The following is a 23,748-nucleotide window of genomic DNA, read 5'->3' as shown; positions in this document are numbered from 1 at the left end:
TATTCCTGGGTCCTCTTTGTGCCAGGAAAGGAGGCCAGAGAGAGACTGCATGGTGGTCAGGGGCCAGGAACCCCACAGTCTGACCCTCGCTGTTGACAGTCACTTCTGCCTTGCAGCGTCGATATGAGGATTAATGGAGATCAGGTGCGTGAGACCGTGGGCATGGCGTGGATAAGGACCTGACAGTGTTCGTTGGCACGTCCTGGGCACTGAGGCATTTCCACATCGTGGCAGCCACTATCATTAGAACAGTAGCTTTGACCCACTGTGCCTGCAGAGGGGCTGCCCTACAAGTCAGTTGCTCAGTTTGGGCATGTCCCCCAGCGTCCCCAGAATCTAAACCCCTCTTCCTGGTAAAGGCTTTTTGGGGTCTGAGATGACAGCAGCTGCTCAGAGGGAGAGACGGGCCTTTAATAGGTTGGCAAACATTTCACAGAGGTATCTGCTTGACAAAAACCAGTATGTGAGACGTTTTAACCGGATTAAAACGAAGCTGGAAAATAGTTAAAGGAAAGTTGCTGGGGGGAGGGGGTGGACAAACCCACCCACCGTCCCACCGTTGCTTGGCGGGACCCCCGTGGAGCACAAGAGGTTCCCCCTACAGATCGAGGGAATGTCGAGATATGAGAAAGTTTCCATCAGGGCAGACAGATTTCTCTAAGATTTTTGTTTCATTTGTTTTTAAGTTAGAATCAGTACAGTTTGCCCCAGAAAAGGAAAGTAGCTGAGGAAGAAACAGAATGACAAAGAGCCACATCTTCACAGTACAATGAAATGATCTGCTGCTGGGTCCCTGTGCTGCAGGAACCACCCTGCCACAGGGGGGCCTGGGTCCACAGCTGGCATCCTCCCCAAGCCCCAGTCCCCACTCCCTGGATGAAGCTGCTGTGAGTGTGCGGAGTGAGCACCATTCAGACCATTAGGAGTCCCACTCACGGATCCTGCTCTACACTTGACATGTGACCCCAGTGAGCCCCGGAGCTCCCTGAGCACAGTCTCCTAGACAGTTGTGAGCATCCCGGCTCTGACAACACACGTCCTTGCTCCCTGAGGTTCTTTTGTGGGCAGCTCTGCGGGACATGCATTAGAATGGGGTACAGGCCCTGCAGCCTCTGTTTGCCAACGGTGTGGCCTTGAGCTGCCCATCTGTAAAGAGCCCTGCCCCCGGCCCCCTGAGACAGCCCGGTCCCCACGGGCAATCCCGGTCCCCACTGGCCCTCCCACCCCTTCCTTCACAGCCAAGACCTTTCAGAGAGGGGATGCAGTGGCTGACTGGGGTGGCCTTGACTCCTGTCCAGGGACTCCTTTGCAGCGGGTGTATGCTCTCTGGTGTCCGATAGGTTTGAGAGTCACTTTTGCATATTTGTGGCTCTAGAAGCTTGAAACATCATCCAGATGCAAAGCCAGCACACTGTGAGGAATTCCTAAGAAGCAGATGGCCTGTTCTTCAAGTGCATCAGGTGTACTTGAGGAGAGGAAGATACTTAGGAGCAAGCTGATGCCAAGAGATGCCTGAAAACACAGGGCTGGGCAAGAGCAGACGCCCGGTGGCTGTCCAGTCTGTGATCAAGGACTTTAAATGATCGTATGCACTGGCTTCAGAACCCGAGAGAATAGGGACCAGATGTTTCAGTGTTAAGGACCAGTGTTTACTGAGCACTCCCCAACACTGCAGGCGTGTGTGGAGCCAAGTGTGGTCAACGCACGCACTCTCACACACGCAAGCCCTCACCCACGGCAGACATCGCCAGCCCCCATGGGTCCCCTCCCTCGGGGCTAGGACGTGGCCTCGTCATCCTTCTCAGTTCAGCATTCTAGGAGGTCAGTGCCTTGGGATTAGAGCTGATCTAAAATACCTCTGACTGGCCTTACATGTGTCTCCTCGTTCTGCCCTTATGATTCAATCCCATTTAACAAAGGAGGAAATTGAGGCTCAGAGAGATTCCCATACTATTATGTGGTAGAACCAGGATTCAGTCCGTGACAGTCTGATTTCAAAGCCAGTGCCTTTAATCACTGTGTTACACTTGTTCTCTAGACTTAACGTTTGAAAAGTGCTCAGAGAGGGCTTCCTTGGTGGTGCAGTGGTTAAGAATCCACCTGCCAATGCAGGGGTCACCGGTTCGAGCCCTGGTTCGGGAAGATCTCACACGCTGCGCAGCAACTAAGGCCGTGCACTTCAACTACTGAGCCTGCGCTCTAGGGCCCGTGAACCACAACTACTGAGCCCACGTGCCACAACTACTGAAGCCCATGCGCCTAGAGCCTGTGCTCCGCAACAAGAGAAGCCACCTCAATGAGAAGCCCGCACACCGCAACGAAGAGTAAGCTCCTGTTCACCGCAACTAGAGAAAGCTTGTGTGCAGCAATGAAGATCCAACACAGCCAAAAATAAAATTAAATAAATAAATAAAGACTAAAAAAAAGAAAAGAAAAGTGGTCAGAGAATCTGTTCACTATTCCATCGTGTCTTTACAAGATTGGTGACAGACAGTCCCTGGAGCCTAAGGGTTTGGCTTAGAGGGTCTCAACCCTCCACACCCCCCTGCCGCTCCAGGCTGTATCCATCCTACCCTTGGGCCATCAGTTGGCCCCTGAAAAGGCTGTGTTCCCCTAGAGAAGCAAGCCTGCCACCACTACCACCACCAAAGCCATTTACACACACACACACACACACACACACACACCTGCTAGGGAAGACCTTGGGAATCTTGCTGGCCTGTCACGTGGGCGCACACACTTTTTTCTGGGGCTGTGGGGGTCACTTCATGTGTGTGGTAGTGGATTTTTTTTTTCCATTTGAGATCATTGGCCCCATTGGCAACACGTTCTGAAGCTTAACTCAGTCAATACCAAGAGGTGCTTTAAAATAATTTTACTGTATGCCATTGACAATTAGAGCATCTTGCCCCTGTTAATAATGCCAGTTTTTTCTGAGCTACAAGCAGATTTTACCTAGGTACTGCTGTTTGCTCGGACATGATACTCCCTGATTTGGCCAGCTCTTTTGGCATGTATATTTTCACTTCTTGAATGAATACGAGCATTCGAATTTAATGGGTGCATTGCATCAGATTCCCAAATTACACAACTCTTTAGAATCTTTATTTCTTTTATTGAATACAGTACAGGCCTGAAATCTAACTTAGGATGTGATCTGGGTTATATCCTTGCCCTAAGGCACTAAGTGACATTTATTTTATTTAAATTTTATTATTTAAAATTTCTGAAATAATATCTAGCCTCCTACGGTGTATTCCAGTGCTTAACGATTCTTACGCTAGGAAATTGCTTTTGAAGCCTAATAAGTCTGTCTTTTCCCCTGGATGCTGTCAGTTGCTATCTCAGTGGTGGTTGGTTCCTAGATTACCAGATCATATTAAGAATAAGAGTACATTTATTAAGGATACACTGAGCGCCAGGAGCAATGCTAGGCTTTCTACTTGCGTATTCATAAATCCTTACAATATGTCTTCAAGAAAAGTGTTTTCACTCTCATTTCACACAGGAGAGAACCGAGGTGAGGGATTTGAACAGGGGTCTCCAAACCAGTAAGTAGTCGAGGATTTGAACCCTGGTTTGTGAGAAATGAAAGCCTTGCCCTTTCTACTATCCCTGGGGGTACTTTTTTTTTTTAATTGAAGTATAGTTGCTGTACAATATTATATAAGTTACAGAAGTACAATATAGTGATGGTATATTTTTAAAGGTTATGCTCCATTTGTAGTTATTGTAAACGACTGTCTGTTTTCCCTGTGTTGTGCTATATGTGACAGTGTTGAGTCTTGCCTTGTCTCTTCTAGGTCAGCTAATTCCCGCAAATGAATAAGAAGGGCTAGGTCTGTAAGCTCGTCCCTCCGATTGTCCTGCTGTATGAGAACAGCTCACCTTCACAGAGAGCTTGAGAACCTTCGCTTAGTGTTTGAGTGTGGGTTGGCAGCTAGTTTGTGTAACAACAGCTTTATTGAGATATAATCCACCCTTTTAGAGTGTATAATTTGGTGGTTTTTAGTATGTTTGAAAGGTTGTACAACCATCACCACGGTCAGAACGTTTTCATCACCCCAAAAAGAAACCCCACACCGGTTAGAGTCACTCCCCATTCCCTTGTGTCCCTCGCCACTGGCAACCACTAATCTCCTTTCTGTCGCTGTGGATTCGCCTTTTGTGGATATTTTATACAGATGGAATCCCACCATATGTGACCTTTTGTGTCTGGCTTCTTTCACTGAATGAGTTTTCAAGGTTCATCCACGTTGTCGTGTTTGTCAGTGCTTCATCCCTTTGGATAGCTGAGTAATATTTCGTTCTGTAGATATACCCCATTTTGTTGATCCATTCATCAGCTGATGGACATCTGAGTTGTTTGTACTAAAAAGTAGAAGCTGTTAGGGCACATTCACATACAGGTCTTTGTGTGGTTTATTTTCCATTATCATGCTGCCGGTTTTTTTTTTTTTTTGGCTACATCGGGTCTTTGTTGCTGTGCGCGGGCTTTCTCTAAGTGTGGCAAGTGGGTGCTACTCTTCATTGCAGTGCGCGGGCTTCTCATTGCCGTGGCTTCTCTTTGTGGCAGAGCATGGGCTCTAGGCACGCGGGCTTCAGTAGTTGTGGCACGTGGGCTCAGTAGTTGTGGCTCGCAGGCTCAGTAGCTGTGGTGCACAGGCTTAGTTGCTCCATGGCATGTGCAATCTTCATGGACCAGGGCTCGAACCTGTGTCCCCGGCGTCGGCAGGCGGATTCTTAATCACTGCACCACCAGGGAAGCCCCAGCGAGTTCATTTTTAACTCATCCTGAGTGGTTCGGTAAGCCTTCCATTTGGTTGCGCCATTTGTTGTGTGACAGCAAATTGCAACAGCAGCTGACTTGTTTGAATCACGTAGTGAGGTCATGTTGCCTGAGTGAGCTCCTACGGTCTGTGTTTTTCTCGTAGACCTGCCCGTCGTGCAGAATCATGTTTGCTCCCAAATTGGAAGCTGGCGCTGAAGGCGGAGCAGTCCAGAATGGCTGTCAGGAGGAGCCCAAGAAAAGCACCAAGGTAACCTGCTCTGGGCTGTAGTCCCTGTCAGTGCCTCTCCTGGTGCACCCACCTGAGGGGACATCCTGTCTGGTCAGCTTCTCAGTTCCAAGGGCAACTCCTCTTGGGTGACACCATTGCATACCTTCGAGTCCTCTGGGTTTTGAACAGACCGATAAATAGCAGGATGGATGCTGACCTGCATGGGATACCCTGACGGGCAGTGAGACCTGTGGAGCTGGAAGCTGGACTCAGTGGCTGGTGGGATGTGGATGTGGAAGGAGAAGAGGGGAACCCTTAGGGTGAAAGGTGGGGCATGAGGAGGGCTTGGGTTAGGCCAGCAGCAAGGGCAGTGCAAAGAAGTCTCGCCTGGAGACCAGACCCAGGAGCCTCCAAGCAAGCTTCTGAATCAGGCGACTCTCCAGGGAGGCGCAGATCTGTCATCCTCATCCTCGGGTCGTTGGCCCATGGACCTGCACGATGCTGGGTCATTCCACGTCGTTTGTGTCCAGTCACCCCTTCTTTTTTTTTAATTGGAGTACAGTTGTTTTACAATGTTGTGTTAGTTTCTCCTGGAGAATGAAGTGAATCAACTGTATGTATACATATATCCCCTCCCTCTTGAGCCCGCCTCCCATCGCCCCATCCCACCCATCTAGGTCATCACAGAGAACCAAGCTGAGCTCCCTGTGCTATACAGGAGGTTCCCACTAGCTATCTGTTTTATACATGGTAGTGTGTATATGTCAATCCTAAAAACCCAAAGCATCCCACCCTCCCCTTCCCCCACTGTGTCCACATGTCTGTTCTCTATGTCTGTGTCTCTATTTTTGTCCTGGAACTAGGTTCATCTGTACCATTTTTCTAGATTCCACATATGTGTATTAATATACGATATTTGTTTTTCTCTTTCTGACTTACTTCACTCTGTATGACAGACTCTAGGTCCATCTACATCTCTACAAATGACCCAATTTCATTCCTTTTTATGGCTGAGTAATATTCCATTGTATATATGTACCACACCTTTTTTATCCATTCATCTGTCAATGGACATTTAGGTTGCTTGGGGTGACTGATTATTAGAGAAATGCAAATCAGTCACCCCCCTTTCTTAAGCCGCAGCCCTTACAGCTCTGGCTTTCCTTTCCCTGGATCCGCCCCTGCACTTCCTTCGAGTCCTCCTGGCTCCTGGAATGCTGGTTCTGTGGTCAGGAAACTCTGCGAGCCTCCCCAACTCCTGCCTCAGCCTTCCCCCTGACCTCCTTACCGGCTCTTCCCATGTCACCACTGTCCTGGGCGCCTGGAGGTGTGTTTGGAGGAGCCAGGGGGAATGGGGAAAAGCAGACCGGCAGAGAGGCAGAGGGCTCAGGTTAGAGGAGAGATCCAAAGGTGCAGGTTGTGGTGTGCAGGGCGCAGTCCAGGGTGCTCCGGTATGGCCGCGTTGTGGGGGATAGTGCTGCTGCATCCCACGCTTCAGCCTCTGTGTCTGCCCCCACTCCCTATCCTGACACAGGCTTCTGGAGGACCCAGTTCCAAAACGCAAAACGGACTGCTAAGCCCTCCCCCGGAGGAGAAGCTCACCAACAGTCAGACCTCCCTGTGCGAGATCTTACAAGAGAAGGGAAGGTGGGCAGGTGTGAGCTTGGACCAGTCAGCCCTCCTTCCGCTGAGGTTCAAGAACATCCGGGAGAAAACGGATGCCCATTTTGTTGACGTTATCAAGGAAGACAGGTAAGATGCAGCCACCTGCCTTAAAGCGAAGATTTGCAGGTAGAAGCTCCCCGTTTTCTGAGTCACCTCACCCCCCACGCATTTGCCTTCTATTGTCAGTGTATTTTGAAATAATTTGAAACTTACAGAAAAGTGGCATGAATAATACAAAAGATTCCCTTTACACCCTTTGCCCGATTTACCAACTTTTTGTGTGTGTGTGTGTGGTACGCGGGCCTCTCACTGTTGTGGCCTCTCCCGTTGCGGAGCACAGCCTCCGGATGCGCAGGCTCAGCGGCCATGGCTCATGGGCCCAGCCGCTCCGCGGCATGTGGGATCTTCCCAGACCGGGGCATGAACCTGTGTCCCCTGCATTGGCAGGTGGACTCTCAACCACTGTGCCACCAGGGAAGCCCCAATTTACCAACTTTTAACATTTTACTCTGCTTGTTTTATTCTCGCTCTCCCTGTGAAATTTATTTATTTATTTTTCTTAACCATTTGACAGTAAGTTAGATACATTGTGCTTTCTACCCCTTAAAACTGTATTTCCTGAAAACAGGGGTGTTCTTGCACGTGATCATAGCTACCTAATTCAGGAAATTTAACACTGATGAGGTGTTTTACCCAGTCTGCGGTTCCTATTCTGGTTTTGTTGTGTGGTCCCACGTGTCCCTCATAGCATGGTAGAGAATCACATGCTGCACCATGCGGTTGTCAGGCCTCTTCATTCTTTAAATCTGAGGCAGTTCCTCAGCCATTCTTGATCTTCCATGACATTGACATTTTTGAAACATGCAGGCCTGGCTCTTTTATAAAATATTCCTGAAGTTGGATTTGTGTGACATCTCCTCATGATTCTGTCCAGGCTGCTTGTGTGTCCAGATCCCATGGAGGTGACGTGTCTTCTCAGGCACCAGATCCAGAGGCCCGTGGTGCCCCCTTTGACCTCATCAGGGGTAGTGATGTTGATCAGCTGGGCGAGTGTTGCCAACTTCTCCAGTCTGTACTTATTTTCTCCCTGTGACTAGTCGGCCATCTGTGGGAAGATGCTTTCAGATCATGTAAAGATCCCATTCCTCACCACGCTTCCCTAGACTTAATCTCCATTGATGGTTCTTGTTTGAAACAGTCTTTACTATGTTGGTCAAAATGGCAGTTTTCCTGCTTCAGGGCTGACTCTGCATTTATCATTTGGGGCTTGGCGTTCTGCAGTAAAGAAGAGCTCCTCCCCACTTATTACTTAATCTATCCATCTATAGATTTATAAATCCATATAAATCCTCATGGAGTCCTGTTTTACTTAACATGACATCATTTATCACTGTCCTAATTAGAGTTTGATGCTCTAGTTGTCCCGAATCTGGCCTTTGGGAGCCCGCCTTCAGGCTGGCTCCTGTGTCCTTTCGACACGGCTCCTTCATTTGTTTTGAGTGATTTCTTACTTTCCAGTACAACAGGCTCATTTTATATCTTCCCTGCCCCAGCTCAGGAATCAGCCGTTTCTCCAAAAGCCCTGGCTCCTTTTAGTGAAAAACGGTATTTACATATGTTAGTTATTAATGTTTGATTTAATGTCATTGTAGTCAAAGGCATACACTATGTGACTTCATTCCTTTTACATTTATTGAAACTTGTTCTGTGGTCTCACATGTGGTCTGTTTTGGTAAACATACCATGTGCGTTTGAAAAGAATGCATATTCTGCATTCTCAGGATGTTGTGATCCATAAACCTCAATTAGGCCCACGTGGTTGGCAGTAATGTTCAGATCATCTGTCTCTTTACTGACTTCTTTGTCTCTTGTTCTATCACTTATTGAGATAGGGATGTTAAAATCTCCAGCTGTGGTTGTGGAATTGTCTGTGTCTCTCGGTGGTTGTGGAATTGTCTGTGTCTCTCTGTAGTCCTGACAATTTTTGTTTCAGGTATTTTGAAGCTCTTTTTTAGGTACATACACATTTATGAGTGTTATATATTCCTGGTAAATAATCCTTTTATCATTTTGAAGTGTCCCTCTTCGTGCCCAGTAATACTCTGTCTTGAAGACTGCTTTATCGGATATTAACATAGTCACTCTAGCCTTCTTATTCTTACTATTTGCATGCTACATCATTTTCCATTTTAAAAAATTATAACCTGGGTCTTTATATTTGAAATACATCTCTTTTGGGTCTTGCTCCTTAAATCATTCTGACAATATCTGCCTTTTTTATTATATTTTAATATATTTATTTGCTTTTTAGCCATACCTCTTTGCATTATTTTTCTTTTCTTCATTATTTTTCTTTTAATGGTTGCTCTAGGCAGTCTTATATTTTTATAGTCTTCTTATAGTTAATATTGCATCATTTCACTTTTTTTCTTTTTATAAATTTATGTATTTGTTTATTTTTGGCTGCATTGGGTCTTCGTTGCTGTATGCAGGCTTTCTCTAGTTGTGGTAAGCAGGGGCTACTCTTCATTGTGGTGTGCAGGCTTCTCATTGAGGTGGCTTCTCTTGTTGCGGAGCATGGGTTCTAGGCATGTGGGCTTCAGTAGTTGTGGTGCAAGGGCTCAGTAGTTGTGGCTCGTGGGCTCTAGAGTGCAGGCTCAGTAGTTGTGGTGCAGGGGCTTAGTTGCTATGTGGCATGTGGGATCTTCCCAGACCAGGGCTCAAGCCCGTGTCCCTGAATTGGCAAGCAGTATCTTAACCACTGTGCCACCAGGGAAGTCCCTGTATCATTTCACTTTAAATGTAGAAATCTTACAATTGTTTAGGTACATTACTCTCTTCTCATTCCTTATGTTACAGTTTTCACATGTATTACATCCATATACATTATAAACCCCAACCTCCAATTCCAACCTCTTGGTAATCTCAGGTTGGTCTCTATTGATTGCTTTTTTGTTGAGGATGGATCATGGTTTCCTGTTTCCTTGTTTGTCTGTCTAGTAATTTTGGATTGCATTGTGCACATTATGTACAATGGTTAGAAAACCTGGATTCTGTTACATTCCTTTGAAGAATATCAACTTTTTGTTTGTTTTAGTAGACAGTTAACTCATCTGAACTCAAACACCAAACTCTGTCTCCCCTGAGGTGGGCAGCCACTATTCCTTCAGCCTTAATTAGGCTTGTAGTCTGCCATGCACATGTGTATTTCAGGGGTCAGCCAGAGATTCGAGCAGAGCCTGTATGCAGAATTTGGGGCTCCCCCTTCTCTGGTCCTCTCTCTCTGGAATGTCCAACCTCGTTTTCCATTGGTGGGCATGCTAAACTCTATTTTCTGGTTTTCCAGGTCAGTAAAACTGTAGTTTTTCTGAGTTTTAGCCATCTTACACGTGGTGCTGACTAATGACTCTCTTTAGGCAAAAAAAGAAAAAAAAAAAAAAACCACAAGAAATTCAGCCTGTTCCAAGTGTGGCTCTTCTCCATTTTCTTACTGCTTTGGTCAATTGCCAGTGCCTTCCAGGAGTTGTTTTTATATTTTGTTTAGGGTTTATAGTTGTTATCTGAGAGACGATTGATCTAACAGGAGCTAATTTCCATTCCCAGAAGTGGGACCTCCCAATATTAATCTCAAATGGGCAGTGTATTTTATAGTGTGGATCCTGCCACTTGACTGCAAAAATGAAGCCATTACATTTCCTTCTTATAGCTGCTTTGTTGTTTTTCCCTCTGTCCATACTTGCCAAGTGGAGGGGAGGATAGGGGGTCAACATTAGGGGATAGAATTTTCTCTTTTCTAAGTCTGAGAGCCCAGTAAGGTATTGCACACTTAGCACAAAAAGAGAGCCCACTCTGCTTCAGGGAAAGGAGGAACTACAGTGAACCCTACTGTGTGTCAGGCACATGATAGGCTCTTTACAAATTTCATCAGATTTAATTCTAGTAGTTATTATGTGAGGGAGAGAGACATCCCACAGCTGCATTTGCCTTCTGAAATTATGCTAACATTCCCTTAAATTTATAGTAATTTTCTGCAGGATAAAAAGGATATGACTGTTTGCTAGCAGTCCGTAAAAGAATGAAAGAGTCACGTAAAGCAGGCTTGATTTCTCTGCTATTAAAATCATTGAGCATTATCATTTCACATGCAATCTGCATATGTGACAGTAGCACCAAAATTACACTAACTATAAACACAATTTTGTGATAACAACCTGTTAGCAGTGACAGTGGTAATTACTGTCAGTACTCTGAGTGACAGGACAGCCGGTTCTGAATTATGTTTGCAAGGAAGCCTCCAAATCAACATAAGTATGCTCAGTACAGGGATCTGCTGGTCCTTTGGAAGGGAGCATTTTATAGAACAAAAAAGCTGCTGCCTCCTTCTATTCTAATTCTGGACGTTAGGAAGATGTTTTCAAAAGCACGGTTCTGATGATGTGTGTTATGTTAATGGTGAATGGGCATTCTTTTGTGGAGGGGAAACCTAAAATGGGATTATGTCTAGAAGCATGAAGGAGTTTCCAGAGACATGTTCTAAAAGGGGCAGTTGAGCAATGTCTATTGTATGGTGACTTTTAGTACAGCTTTTGTGACATGCTTCACAAATGGAGTTTCAGTAGGTAACTGTGATCTTCTGATAAAATAAATGTAACGATTGTGCTGCACGTTGATTGATTGCATTTATTGTCTCTTCTAGCCTGATGAAAGATTATTTTTTTAAGCCACCCATTAATCAGTTCAGCTTGAACTTCCTGGATCAGGAGCTAGAACAAGCCTACAGGACCAGCTATCAAGAAGAGGTGCGTGGCTCCTTATAATTTTACCAAAGACATGCGTCGTTTTCACTGCAGTTCACGATTAGTCTTGTGCTTTGGAGGCCATTTTTGTTTTCCTGAGTGACAGGAAATTGACGGCTCATATTGATTTCCCACAGTCTGTAAGCCCTAAATTTCACCTGTATGTGAATTTATCTTCACAAGGGAGAAAATCCCAAATATCTCTACAGCAACCCAGGCTTGTCGTCTCCCAGTCCCTCTGCTCTGCAGCTGGTGCATCCCCAGGCGCCCTTGGCCGTGCTCCAGCCCCTGGAGGCCTCGTACGGGGTGAGAGGGGTGAGGGGGGAAACTCCAGCCCCACCTATTCTCTGTTCTCAAGGAGGATTTCTCCCCCTGTTCCCTGTCGGCTTTCTTCCTACTGAAATGGGACAAGAGCTGAGAGGGCTTTCACCTTGCTTGGCTCTCCCGCCTGCTTTGGTGCTGAGCCCTCCTCTACCGCCCCTCCCCTGCCTTAACTCCTGTTGTCCTGTAACTCTCAGCCCAAACATCACTTCCTCTAAGAAACTTTCCCTTACCCCAGACTGGATTTTTTCCTCTGTAATACTGTTTCTCCGCAGCTGCATCCCAGTTTGTAATCTCTTCTTGTGGGACTGTTGAATCATATGCCTCCTCCTGGACTCTCCACTCTGGGAGGCAGGACCCTGTCTCTCATCTCCACTCTACGTGGCATCCAGTCCCCACACCCACAAGTGCTCAGTAGGGCTTGGTGGAAACGATGAATAAATACGAGAACCTAGAGCCTGGTTTGAGCTCCAAGAAGCCAGCTCCCTGCATTTTTCCCAAATCTAACCCAGCTTAGTGTTCCAAGGTCAAAAATGCATACCCTCCCAACCCCAGAGCCAGAAGGATTTCTCATTCGACTCCATTTGTTCATCCAGCAGATCATCCCTCAGTGTCTGTTACATCCAGGCCCTGACCAACCCCGAGAGTCCTAGTGAACCAGACAGGGCAGTTCATGCCTGTGGGGTTGAGTTTCGTCAGCCTCCTGGGTGGTGAATACCGTTAATACCCCAGGCGAGGCTCACTCTTGTGGACTTGGGAGTTGGTTGGTTGGTGCCTTTAAGGCAAAACAGCAACCTTAATCCTCACAGCAACCCTTCAAGGAAGCTTATGATTATCCCTATTTTACCAAAAGAAAGCCGAGGCCAGGAAAGGCCGAGCGGCCGAGATCCCATCGCTAGGATTGGGCACCTGCCTGATTCAGGGCCAGGAGCTCCCACCCACTCCCGGTGCTGAGTACAGAGCCTCCCCAGCAGAGGGCACAGGTCACCAAATGCTCACTGAGCGTCTGCACCGCCGGGTCCTGCTCCTGGGGCTGGGGTGTAGCGTCGACAGACACTCACAGGGAAGCAGTAACCCGGCAGAAATGAGAATCCAGACACAGGGGCCCCATAATGGCCGCAGAGCACACCGACCCCAGGTCGAGGGCCCAGAAGGAGCCCGTGTTAGTGGGAGGACTAGCAATTAACTGAATTAAGGAACGTTCCAGAGAGGGGCCAGCACCTGCAAACCTAACCTTGGAGATAAGACAGAGCCTGGGTGCATCCAGGGAGCTGTGGGCGCTTCTGTCTGGCAGACAGGGTGGAAGGGGCAGGTGGGCAGGGGCCCGATGACAGCTTCCCACACTGTGGACGTTATGCTAAAGGCCAGGGGAGCCATTGAAGGATCCGGAACAGGAGTTGGCACTATCAGACTGTGTTGTATAAAGGTCACGTGGCTGAGTTGTAGGTAATGGGAGTAAATGAGCCCGGAGGCCTGGGGTGCAGGTGGGACGCTATCCCTGAACCACAGGGCCAGCTGGCGAGGATGGGAGCGATGCAGGAACGGTGGGAGGCTCCAAGCCGCCCCCACATTAGGCCCCCGCTGCACTTTGTGATTTCCCATCTAAGCATCCCCAGCACCCATAAGGTGCAGGGTCCCATTTTATCCCTCTTTCCAGTTAAGGAAATGGAGGCACAGGGACAGTAGGTGACATGATCAAGATGCCACAGCCCCTGGCCGGGCTCCTCCTTGGCTGTGTGACCTCTAGTGGCCACCTCACCTCAGCCTCCCAGCCTGTGCCCTGAGATTGGGAGCATTTCCTCCTTGAGGGCTGTGTGAGCATCGATTGAGGTCGTGCCCCCAAAGGGTCCACATGGTGCCTGGAACAAGTCTCTCTCAGACTCTTTGGCGTTGTCGTCATTTTTTCCCTCCTTCCCATGATTTCCTGACATGATGTGCATGTTGCTTTGATTCACTGATGACACCACCCATCTCAGACTCCTGTCTGTCCCACCATTAGGCCATGAGCCCCCAAGGGGGTTGTTTCATGCCTGCCCTCGAGCCCTGCACAGCGTCCAGGCCCAGAGCAGGCTCTTGCTGTCACTGTTGCTATTGACCTCCTACTTCTGTATGAAGCCAGCTTTCACACACCCTGAGCCTGGGACCCAGCGTTCAGTGGAAGCTTCTAGCATGTGGCTTTCCTGTTACTGTCTCTACAGACGCAGAGTCACTGACTTTGCCTGTCGATAGCTCGCCTTTCAGGCTCAGGGCGTCACATGCCTGTGAGAACTTAATTGGTTTGTAATCAGTTGCTGTGTGACCTTGGACAAGTTTCTTCACTTCTCTGTGCCTCAGTTTCTTCACTGTTAGGTGGGGTAGGAGACGGCCTGCCTGAAGCACTACTCACCCTGTACCTGGTCCGCAGGAGGCAAGTGCTCAGCAAGCATCTGCTGTTTTTTCCGCCTGGATTATACTTCTCCAGGAGGATACATCCAGCAGCATCTGTTCACACTCCCCCCCAAACAGGTTATAAAGAATTCTCCCGTGAAGACTTTTGCCAGTGCCACCTTCAGCTCCCTCCTGGATGTGTTTCTGTCGACAACAGTGTTTCTGATTCTCTCCATTACCTGCTTCCTGAAGTATGGGGCCGCCTCCATGCCACCCCCGCCGGCCGCCCTGGTGGTCTTCGGAGCAGCCCTGCTTCTGGAGATCCTGTCCCTCGTGGTCTCTGTCAGGTAAAGGCCCACCTGCAGCACTGCCCAGCTGTTAGCCTTTAGCTCCCTCTGCTGGTGGAACAGCCAGCTGTCTCCATAACCCATTTCGGGGATGGTCCTCTTTTCTTCCCTCCCCCAGCCTGCTTCACTGGCTCCTCCCTCACTAACACGGGCCCTCAGCACAGGTGGGCACTCACCTTACCAGTGGGTCACTGTCCTCTGCAGCCCTAATGCCACCAACTAGTCTGCTGATCTCCCAAATCAGATACTTAAAGAGAGAAAGTGGGAAGATAGGGAATAAGAAAGCAAGGCAGAGAAAGAAGAGGTAGGTGTACAGGGTACAGCTGGTAAGGGGCTGCCAGCACATCAGCAGGTGCCTCTCCTGAATGTAAGGGTGAAACCATAAACCTCTAGAGGAAAGCACAGGCCCAAGTCTTCATGAGCTCGGATCAGGCAACGCTTTCTTAGATACGACATGGAAAGCACAAGCAACCAAAGAAAAAATAGTTAAGATGGACTTCATCAAAATTTTAAACTTTCATGTTTCAAAGAACACCATCATCACTTTTCACCCCAAAGTGAAAGAGAACCTACAGGATGGAAGAGAGTATTTGCAAATCATATCTGTGACAGGGGTCTAATATCTAGAATGTTAACTCAATAATAAAAAGACAGTCAACCCATTTAAAAATGGACAGAGTGTCCGAAGAGACAGCAGAGTCCCTCTGGGAGGCTGGGCCCTCAGGGCTAGCCCAGTTTCAGGCCCCACCCCACTCAGGAAGCTCACAATGTTTCTACTGATACAAACAGGGCCTCCACTCACGCTGGGTCCTTGCACCAGGCCCACCCCCTTCCTCCAGCCCTGTCCTCTCAGCAGGACAGCCCCACACTGGGGATCGGAGAGAAATGCGGTAAAGGGCCCTGACCTTGAGTTTCTACTCCTCCCCAACATCCCAGGACAGGAAACCACAGCTTTGGGTCTGGCCCTGAGACTCCCAAACTCAAGATCCCTCCCTTCGAAATGGATGAGCTGGACACCTGCCCCCTCCCTTCCACACTCCCCCCTTCCCCCCCAACTCCCCACTGAGGCCCGTTCAGCCCTTTGCCAAGGGCTTTCTCTGGCTGCCAGGGGCTCTTCCCTTCCCTCCTCCTCCTCCCAGTGGAGGGAACTCTAAGGCACATCCTCACCATCTCCCCAGATTCGCCACCAGCGTGGAGCTGCATTGCCCACAGCAGGTGACTCCTCCCCAGCACAGCCCTCCCCTGGGCCTGCCTCCCTCCATGTCTCCACAAGCTGCCTGGGACCCACTTCCAAATGAACTGCGCCCTCTGTGGGCCTGCCCTGGGCCTGGGGACACCCGAAGGGACCAAAACAAGGCATCCTCTGGCCCCTAGTCTTTTTTCTTCTTAAAACAAGCTTTATTGTGATATAACTCACAAACAATAAGTTCACTCATAAGTGTACAATTCACAGATTTTTAATAAACTTACAGAATTGTGCAAACATCACCACCATATGATTTTAGAACATTTCTGTCACCCCAAAGAAAAGCCAGTACCTACTTCCAATCACTCCCCTCCCTGCCCTGAGTTTCTGTCCGATGCGGGGCTCACAACTGGTTAAGGCTCTTGATCCCTCTGAGGCAAGCGTTTTCTCCATACCTTTTCTAAAGAACCCTTTACATGATTGTTCCCTGTTCTTCGGACCCAATTTGAAAAAATCTGGGCTAAGCCAGGTTAAGGACTGCAGAGGACTGTGGGCCATGAGGATGCCAGGCCTGGTTGTGCCCGGCGCACCCACATCTCCGCGGGGCCACTTTGCTCCTGCCTGAGCCTCTGGTGTGATGTTGGTGCCCAGGAGAGGGCGGGGCCTGGGGGATTTCCTCTGGCCCCACTGAGGGTGGATATGGGACCCTAGGTCAATAAGGACCTACACTGGTAACTGAAGGTGTGGACGCCTGGGTGGATGCGAGAGGCCCTTGACAGGCTTTTTACCTTTGAAGGCAAGGGAAGTGGGCCTGCCCCACCTGCACCCTCACCGAGGTGTCTTTAGAGGGGACTGTGTGCGTGGTTCTCCCTCCCGAGGCGGACCCCCAGTGTCCTCTCCTCCACCTCCCGCTGCTGTTGACCCAGGGATTCTTCCTGCAGAGAAGCAGTTCTCGGCCCCACACACTCAGCTCCCCATTCTCCATGAAAAACGTTTTATGATGCCACATCCCTACCCTGAAGTATAGCCCACGTATACACACAATTTCAGAAGCAATCAATGAAATGCCATCACTCCAATGTGAAAGAGAAATGGCAAGAAAGCCATTTAAAATAATATACGTGTAGCGCTTCACCTCGAATATGCCAGGGCATCACCACCTGGGCAGCCACGCCAAAGTCGTCAGCTGTTTGCCCTTGTGCACTGATAATATGACAGCTCCCAGTGCGGACTGTTATGAGTGTGCGGGTTTGGTGGTATGAGCCCCAGGAGCCTGTGATGTGGTTTCTGAGATGCTGACGACTCTTGGTGGTGTCCCAAATAAAACTACGGGTAATGTTGTTTGGTTTACCCAGTAGCTGCACTCCTGGAAAATTCAGTGTATGTTACTGCCATACAGAAACCACTTTCTGTTTGTAAACAAAACGCAGTTAGGCTGTAGGCTGAAGTCATCGTCAGCAGGGGGTGTGTAGCAGTCATGTGGGGCTTAGGGCAGAGCCTCGCTGTACATCACAGGACATCACCCATCCCCCGCTCCTGCCTGTTGGTGCCAGTAGCACCTGCAACCATTGAGGCACCAAAAAAGCCCCACAAAATTCCGAACACCACTGATTCACTTTGTTATAAAGCAGAAACTAACACACCATTGTAAAGCAATTATACCCCAATAAAGATGTTAAAAAAAAAGAAAAAAAAAAATTCCGAACACCTCCTGAACCACCCACTTGAGACCTCCCTAGAAGCAGGCAGTAACAGGTGACAGGTGACCTTTTTCAGGACCTGTTAGTATTTGCCTGCCTGGTTCTTACATGCTCCATTTAGACTCACAGAGGCCTATGCTTGTCTTTTACAAGCACGTCTTATCCGAATGCAGCAAGTAACCTTAAAATACGGTATGGTGAGCTGAGTGAGTCCAGTTTACTTGCCATTGATCAAAAATAAAGGAGGCGGGGGTTCTGCCCGCCGCCCACACCAGCGGCCACAGCATAGGCCAGGGTTGGGAGTGGCCCTGGCTTTGGGTCCCCCACCCACAGATACCCCGTTTCTCCTTTCTCCCCCCCGCTCCCAGGATGGTGTTCTTCCTGGAGGATGTGATGGCTTGTACCAAGCGCCTGCTGGAGTGGATAGCCGGCTGGCTCCCGCGCCATTTCATCGGGGCCATCCTGGTGTCCCTCCCCGCCCTCGCAGTCTATTCACATGTCACCTCCGAATTTGAGACAAACATACACGTAAGTAAAGTCTTGGTGATTTTGTGTCGGTGCTCTTATGGACTCCCTGATCACTTTTTAAAAATATAAGCCTGATGGCTTGGGACAGCAATTTAAATATAGGCCCTTAAAGAGGCGCAAACGCTTTGTCAGTCCTTTGAACTTGTCTTTTTAAAAGACTTGCCTGGGACAGAGGAGCGGGCAGGGAGGTCAGCCCAGGGGCTGCTCTGGGGTGATTCCCTGGTGGACCTGTGTCCTCTCCAGCCCCTCTTGGTGTCCTCAAGTCCCAAATCGTTTTTTTTTTAATTTTTAAAATTAATTTTATTTATTTAATTTTGGCTGTGTTGGTTCTTCGTTGCTGCACGTGGGCTTTCTGTAGTTGTGGCGAGCGGGGGCTACTCTTCGTTGCACTGCGCGGGCTTCTCAATGTGGTGGTTTCTCTTTTTTTTTTCGAATTTCATTTTTTTATACAGCAGGTTCTTATTAGTTATCTATTTTATACATATTAGTGTATACATGTCAATCCCAATCTCCCAATTCATCCCACCACCACCCCCACCACCGCTTTCCCCACTTGGTGTCCATACATTTGTTCTCTACATCTCTGCCTCTATTTATGCTGTGCAAACTGGTTCATCTGTACCATTTTTCTAGATTCCACATATATGCGTTGATATACGATATTTGTTTTTCTCTTTCTGACTTACTTCACTCTGTATGACAGTCTCTATGTCCATCCACATCTCTGCGAATGACCCAGTTTCGTTCCTTTTTATGGCTAATATTCCATTGTATATAAGTACCACATCTTCTTTATCCATTCATCTGTCAATGGGCATTTAGGTTGCTTCCATGACCTGGCTATTGTAAATAGTGCTGCAATGAATATTGGGGTGCATGTGTCTTTTTGAATTATGGTTTTCTCTAGGTGTATGGCCAGTAGTGGGATTGCTGGGTCATATGGTAATTCTATTTTTAGTTTTTTAAGGAACCTCCATACTGTTCTCCATAGTAGCTGTATCAGTTTGCATTCCCACCAACAGTGCAAGAGAGTTCCCTTTACTCCACACCCTCTCCAGCATTTGTTGTTTGTAGATTTTTTGATGATGCCCATTCTAACTGGTGTGAGGTGATACCTCATTGTAGTTTTGATTTGCATTTCTCTAATAATTAGTGATGTTGAGCAGCTTTTCATGTGCCTCTTGGCCATCTGTATGTCTCATTTGGAGAAATGTCTATTTAGGTCTTCTATTAGGTCTTCATTTTTTGATTGGGTTGTTCGTTTTTTTAATATTGAGCTGCATGAGCTGTTTATGTATTTTGGAGATTAATCCTTTCTCCATTGATTGTTTGCAAATATTTTCTCTCATTCTGAGGGTTGTCTTTTTGTCTTGTTTATAGTTTCCTTTGCTATGCAAAAGCTTTTAAGTTTCATTGGGTCCCATTTGTTTATTTTTATTTCCATTACTCTAGGAGATGGGTCAGAAAAAATCTTGCTGTGATTTATGTCAAAGAGTGTACTTCCTATGTTCTCCTCTAAGAGTTTTATAGTGTCTGGCCTTACATTTAGGTCTTTAATCCATTTTGAGTTTATTTTTGTTTATGGTGTTAGGGAGTGTTCTAGTTTCATTCTTTTACAAGTAGCTGTCCAGTTTTTCCAGCACCACTTATTGAAGAGACTGTGTTTTCTCTATTGTATATCCTTGCCTCCTTTGTCATGGATTAGTTGATCATAGGTATGTGGGTTTATCTCTGGGCTTTCTATCCTGTTTCACTGATCTATATATTTCTGTTTTTGTGCCAGTACCATATTGTCTTGATTACCATAGCTTTGTAGTATAGTCTGAAGTCAGGAAGCCTGATTCCTCCAGCTCCGTTTTTTCCCTCAAGATTGCTTTGGCTATTTGGGGTCTTTTGTGTCTCCATACAAACTTTAAGATTTTCTTTGCTCTAGTTCTGTAAAAAATGCCATTGGTAATTTGATAGGGATTGTGCTGAATCTGTAGATTGCCTTGGGTAGTATAGTCATTTTCACAATATTGATTCTTCCAATCCAAGAACATGGTATATCTCTCCATTTGTATCATCTTTGACTTCTTTCATCAGTGTCTTATAGTTTTCTGACTACAGGTCTTTTACCTCCTTAGGTAGGTTTATTCCTAGGTATTTTATTCTTTTTGTTTCAATGGTGAATGGGATTGTTTCCTTAATTTCTTTTTCTGATCTTTCGTTGTTAGTGTATAGGAATGCAAGAGATTTATGTGCATTAATTTTGTATCCTACAACTTTACCAAATTCATTGATTAGCTCTAGTAGTTTTCTGGTGGCATCTTTAGGATTCTCTATGTATAGTATGTCATCTGCAAACAGTGACAGTTTTACTTCTTCTTTTCCAATTTGTATTCCTTTTATTTCTTTTTCTTCTCTGATTGCCGAGGCTAGGATTTCCAAAACTATGTTGAATAATGGTGGCGAGAGTGGACCCTCTTGCCTTGTTCCTGATCTTAGAGGAAATGCTTTCAGTTTTGCACCATTGAGAATGATGTTTGCTGTGGGTTTGTCGTATATGGCCTTTATTATGTTGAGGTAGGTTCCCTCTGTGCCCACCTTCTGGAGAGTTTTTATCATGAATCGGTGTTGAATTTTGTCAAAAGCTTTTTCTGCATCTGTTGAGGTGACCACATAGTTTTTCTTCTTCAGTTTGTTAATATGGTGTATCACGTTGATTGATATGCGTATATTGAAGAATCCTTATATTCCTGGGGTAAATCCCACTTGATCATGGTGTATGATCCTTTTAATATGTTGTTGGATTCTGTTTGCTAGTATTTTGTTGAGGATTTTTGAATCTATATTCATCAGTGATAATGGTCTATGATTTTCTTTTATTGTAGTATCTTTGTCTGGTTTTGGTATCTGGGTGATGGTGGTCTCATAGAATGAGTTTGGGAGTGTTCCTTCCTCTGCAATTTTTTGGAAGAGTTTGAGAAGGATGGGTGTTAGCTCTTCTCTAAATGTTTGATAGAATTCACCTGTGAAGGCATCTGGTCCTGGACTTTTGTTTGTTGGAAGATTTTTAATTGCAGTTTCAATTTCATTACTTGTGATTGGTCTGTTCCTATTTTCTGTTTCTTCCTGGTTCAGGCTTGGAAGGTTATACCTTTCTAAGAATTTGTCCATTTCTTCCAGGTTGTCCATTTTATTGGCGTAGAGTTACTTGTAGTAGTCTCTTATGATGCTTTGTATTTCTGCAGTGTCTGTTGTAACTTCTCCTTCATTTCTAATTTTATTGATTTGAGTCCTCTCCCTCTTTTTCCTGATGAGTCTGGCTAAAGGTTTATCAATTTTGTTTATCTTCTCAAAGAATCAGCTTTTAGTTTTATTGATCTTTGCTACTGTTTTCTTTGTTTCTGTTTCATTTATTTCTGCTCTGATCTTTATGATTTCTTTCCTTCTACTAACTTTGGGTTTTGTTTGTTCTTCTTTCTGTAGTTCCTTTAGGTGTAAGGTTAGATTGTTTATTTGAGGTTTTTCTTCTTTCTTGAGGTAGAACTGTATTGCTATAAACTTCCCTCTTAGAACTGCTTTTGCTGCATTCCGTAGGTTTTGGGTCATCGTGTTTTCGTTGTTATTTGTCTCTAGGTATTTTTTGATTTCCTCTTTGATTTCTTCAGAAATCTCTTGGTTATTTAGTAACGTATTGTTTAGTCTCCATGTGTTTGTATTTTTTTACATTTTTTTCCCTGTAATTTATTTCTAATCTCATAGTGTTGTAGTTGGAAAAGATGCTTGATATGATTTCAATTTTCTTAAATTTACTGAGGCTTGATTTGTGACCCAAGATGTGATCTATCCTGGAGAATGTTCCGTGTGCACTTGAGAAGAAAGTGTAATCTGCTGTTTTTGGATGGAATGTCCTATAAATATCAATTAAATCTATCTGGTCTATTGTGTCATTTAAAGCTTGTGTTTCCTTATTAATTTTCTGTCTGGATGATCTGTCCATTGGTGTAAGTGAGGTGTTAAAGTACCCACTATTATTGTGTTACTGTTGATTTCCTCTTTTATAGCTGTTAGCATTTGCCTTATGTATTGAGGTGCTCCTCTGTTGGGTGCATAAATATTTACAATTGTTATATCTTCTTCTTGGATTGATCCCTTGATCATTATGTAGTGTCCTTCCTTGTCTCTTGTAACATTCTTTATTTTAAAGTCTATTTTATCTGATATGAGTATTGCTACTCCAGCTTTCTTTTGATTTCCACTTGCATGGAATATCTTTTTCCATCCCCTCACTTTCAGTCTGCATGTGTCCCTAGGTCTGAAGTGGGTCTCTAGTAGACAGCATATATATGCATCTTGTTTTTGTATCCATTCAGTGAGCCTGTGTCTTTTGGTTGGAACATTTAATCCATATTCACATTTAAGGTAATTATCAATGTGTGTGTTCCTATTACTATTTTCTTAATTGTTTTGGGTTTGTTTTTGTAGGTCCTTTTCTTCTCTTGTGTTTCCCCTTTAGAGAAGTTCCTTTAGCATTTGTTGTAGAGCTGGTTTGGTGGTGCTGAATTATCTTAGCTTTTGCTTGTCTGTAAAGCTTTTGATTTCTCCAGCGAATCTGAATGAGATCCTTGCTGGGTAGAGTAATCTTGGTTGTAGGTTCTTCCCTTTCATCGCTTTAAGTATATCATGCCACTCCCTTCTGGCTTGTAGAGTTTCTGCTGAGAAATCAGCTGTTAACCTAATGGAGTTCCCTTGTATGTTATTTGTCATTTTTCCCTTGTTGATTTTAATAATTTTTCTTTGTTTTTAATTTTTGTCAATTTGCTTACTATGTGTCTCAGTGTGTTTCTCCTTGAGTTTTTCCTGCCTGGGATTCTGCGCTTCCTGGACTTGGTTGGCTATTTCCTTTCCCATGTTAGGGAAGTTTTCGACTATAATCTCTTCAAATATTTTCTCTGGTCCTTTCTCTCTCTCTTCTCCTTCTGGGACCCCTATAATGCGAATGTTGGTGTGTTTAATGTTGTCCCAGAGATCTCTTAGGCTGTCTTCATTTCTTTTCATCCTTTTTTCTTTATTCTGTTCCGCAACAGTGAATTCCGCCATTCTGTCTTCCAGGTCACTTATCCGTTCTTCTGCCTCAGTTATTCTGCTATTGATTCCTTCTAGTGTATTTTTTCATTTCAGTTATTGTATTGTTCATCTGTTTGTTTGTTCTTTAATTCTTCTAGGTCTTTGTTAAACATTTCTTGCATCTTCTCAATCTTTGCCTCCACTCCTTTTCTGAGGTCCTGGATCATCCTCACTATCATTATTCTGAATTCTTTTTCTGGAAGGTTGCCTATCTCCACTTCATTTAATTGTTTTTCTGAGGTTTTATCTTGTTCCTTCTGGTACATAGTCCTCTGCCTTTTCATTTTGTCTGTCTTTCTGTGAATGTGGTTTTTGTTCAATAGGCTGTGGGATTGTAGTTCTTCTTGTTTCTGCTCAGTGGCTTCTCTTGTTCTCTTGTTGAGCATGGGCTCTAGGCACTCAGGCTTCAGTAGTTGTGGCACACGTGCTCTGTATTGTGGCTTGCGGGCTGTAGAGCGCAGGCTCAGTAGTTGTGGCACATGGGCTTTGTTGCTCTGCAGCATGTGGGATCTTCCTGGACCAGTGCTTGAACCCGTGTCCCCTGCATTGGCAGGCGGATTCTTAACCACTGCGCCACCAGGGAAGTCCCCCAAATCAGTTATTTTCTTACACGTTTTACAAAGAAGCATCTGACCCATGTTTCCAGATGATACAAGGTAATATTCTATTATACATCAACTATACTTTATATATTTTTTTAAAAGTTTAAAAAAAAAAGATAATGTT

General features: G+C 45.9%; 1 protein-coding gene across 3 annotated transcripts in view; it reads left to right on the top strand.

The window, feature by feature from the left end:
* Positions 1-23,748, top strand: part of ADCY9 (adenylate cyclase 9) — a 136,648-nt gene that overhangs the window by 97,332 nt on the left and 15,568 nt on the right. For all 3 annotated transcript variants that reach the window (XM_060031653.1, XM_060031651.1, XM_060031652.1), the window contains exons 4-8: positions 4,935-5,039; positions 6,535-6,752; positions 11,362-11,464; positions 14,288-14,496; positions 17,751-17,910. In XM_060031653.1, coding sequence (XP_059887636.1) covers positions 4,935-5,039; positions 6,535-6,752; positions 11,362-11,464; positions 14,288-14,496; positions 17,751-17,910 — 795 coding nt within the window. The remainder of the gene's footprint in view (positions 1-4,934; positions 5,040-6,534; positions 6,753-11,361; positions 11,465-14,287; positions 14,497-17,750; positions 17,911-23,748) is intronic.

Source organism: Delphinus delphis, chromosome 15 (genome assembly GCF_949987515.2).
Source record: "Delphinus delphis chromosome 15, mDelDel1.2, whole genome shotgun sequence".
Lineage (NCBI taxonomy): Eukaryota > Metazoa > Chordata > Mammalia > Artiodactyla > Delphinidae > Delphinus > Delphinus delphis.
Note: the sequence above shows the minus strand (reverse complement) of the source record. Positions and strands in the feature narration are given on the sequence as shown.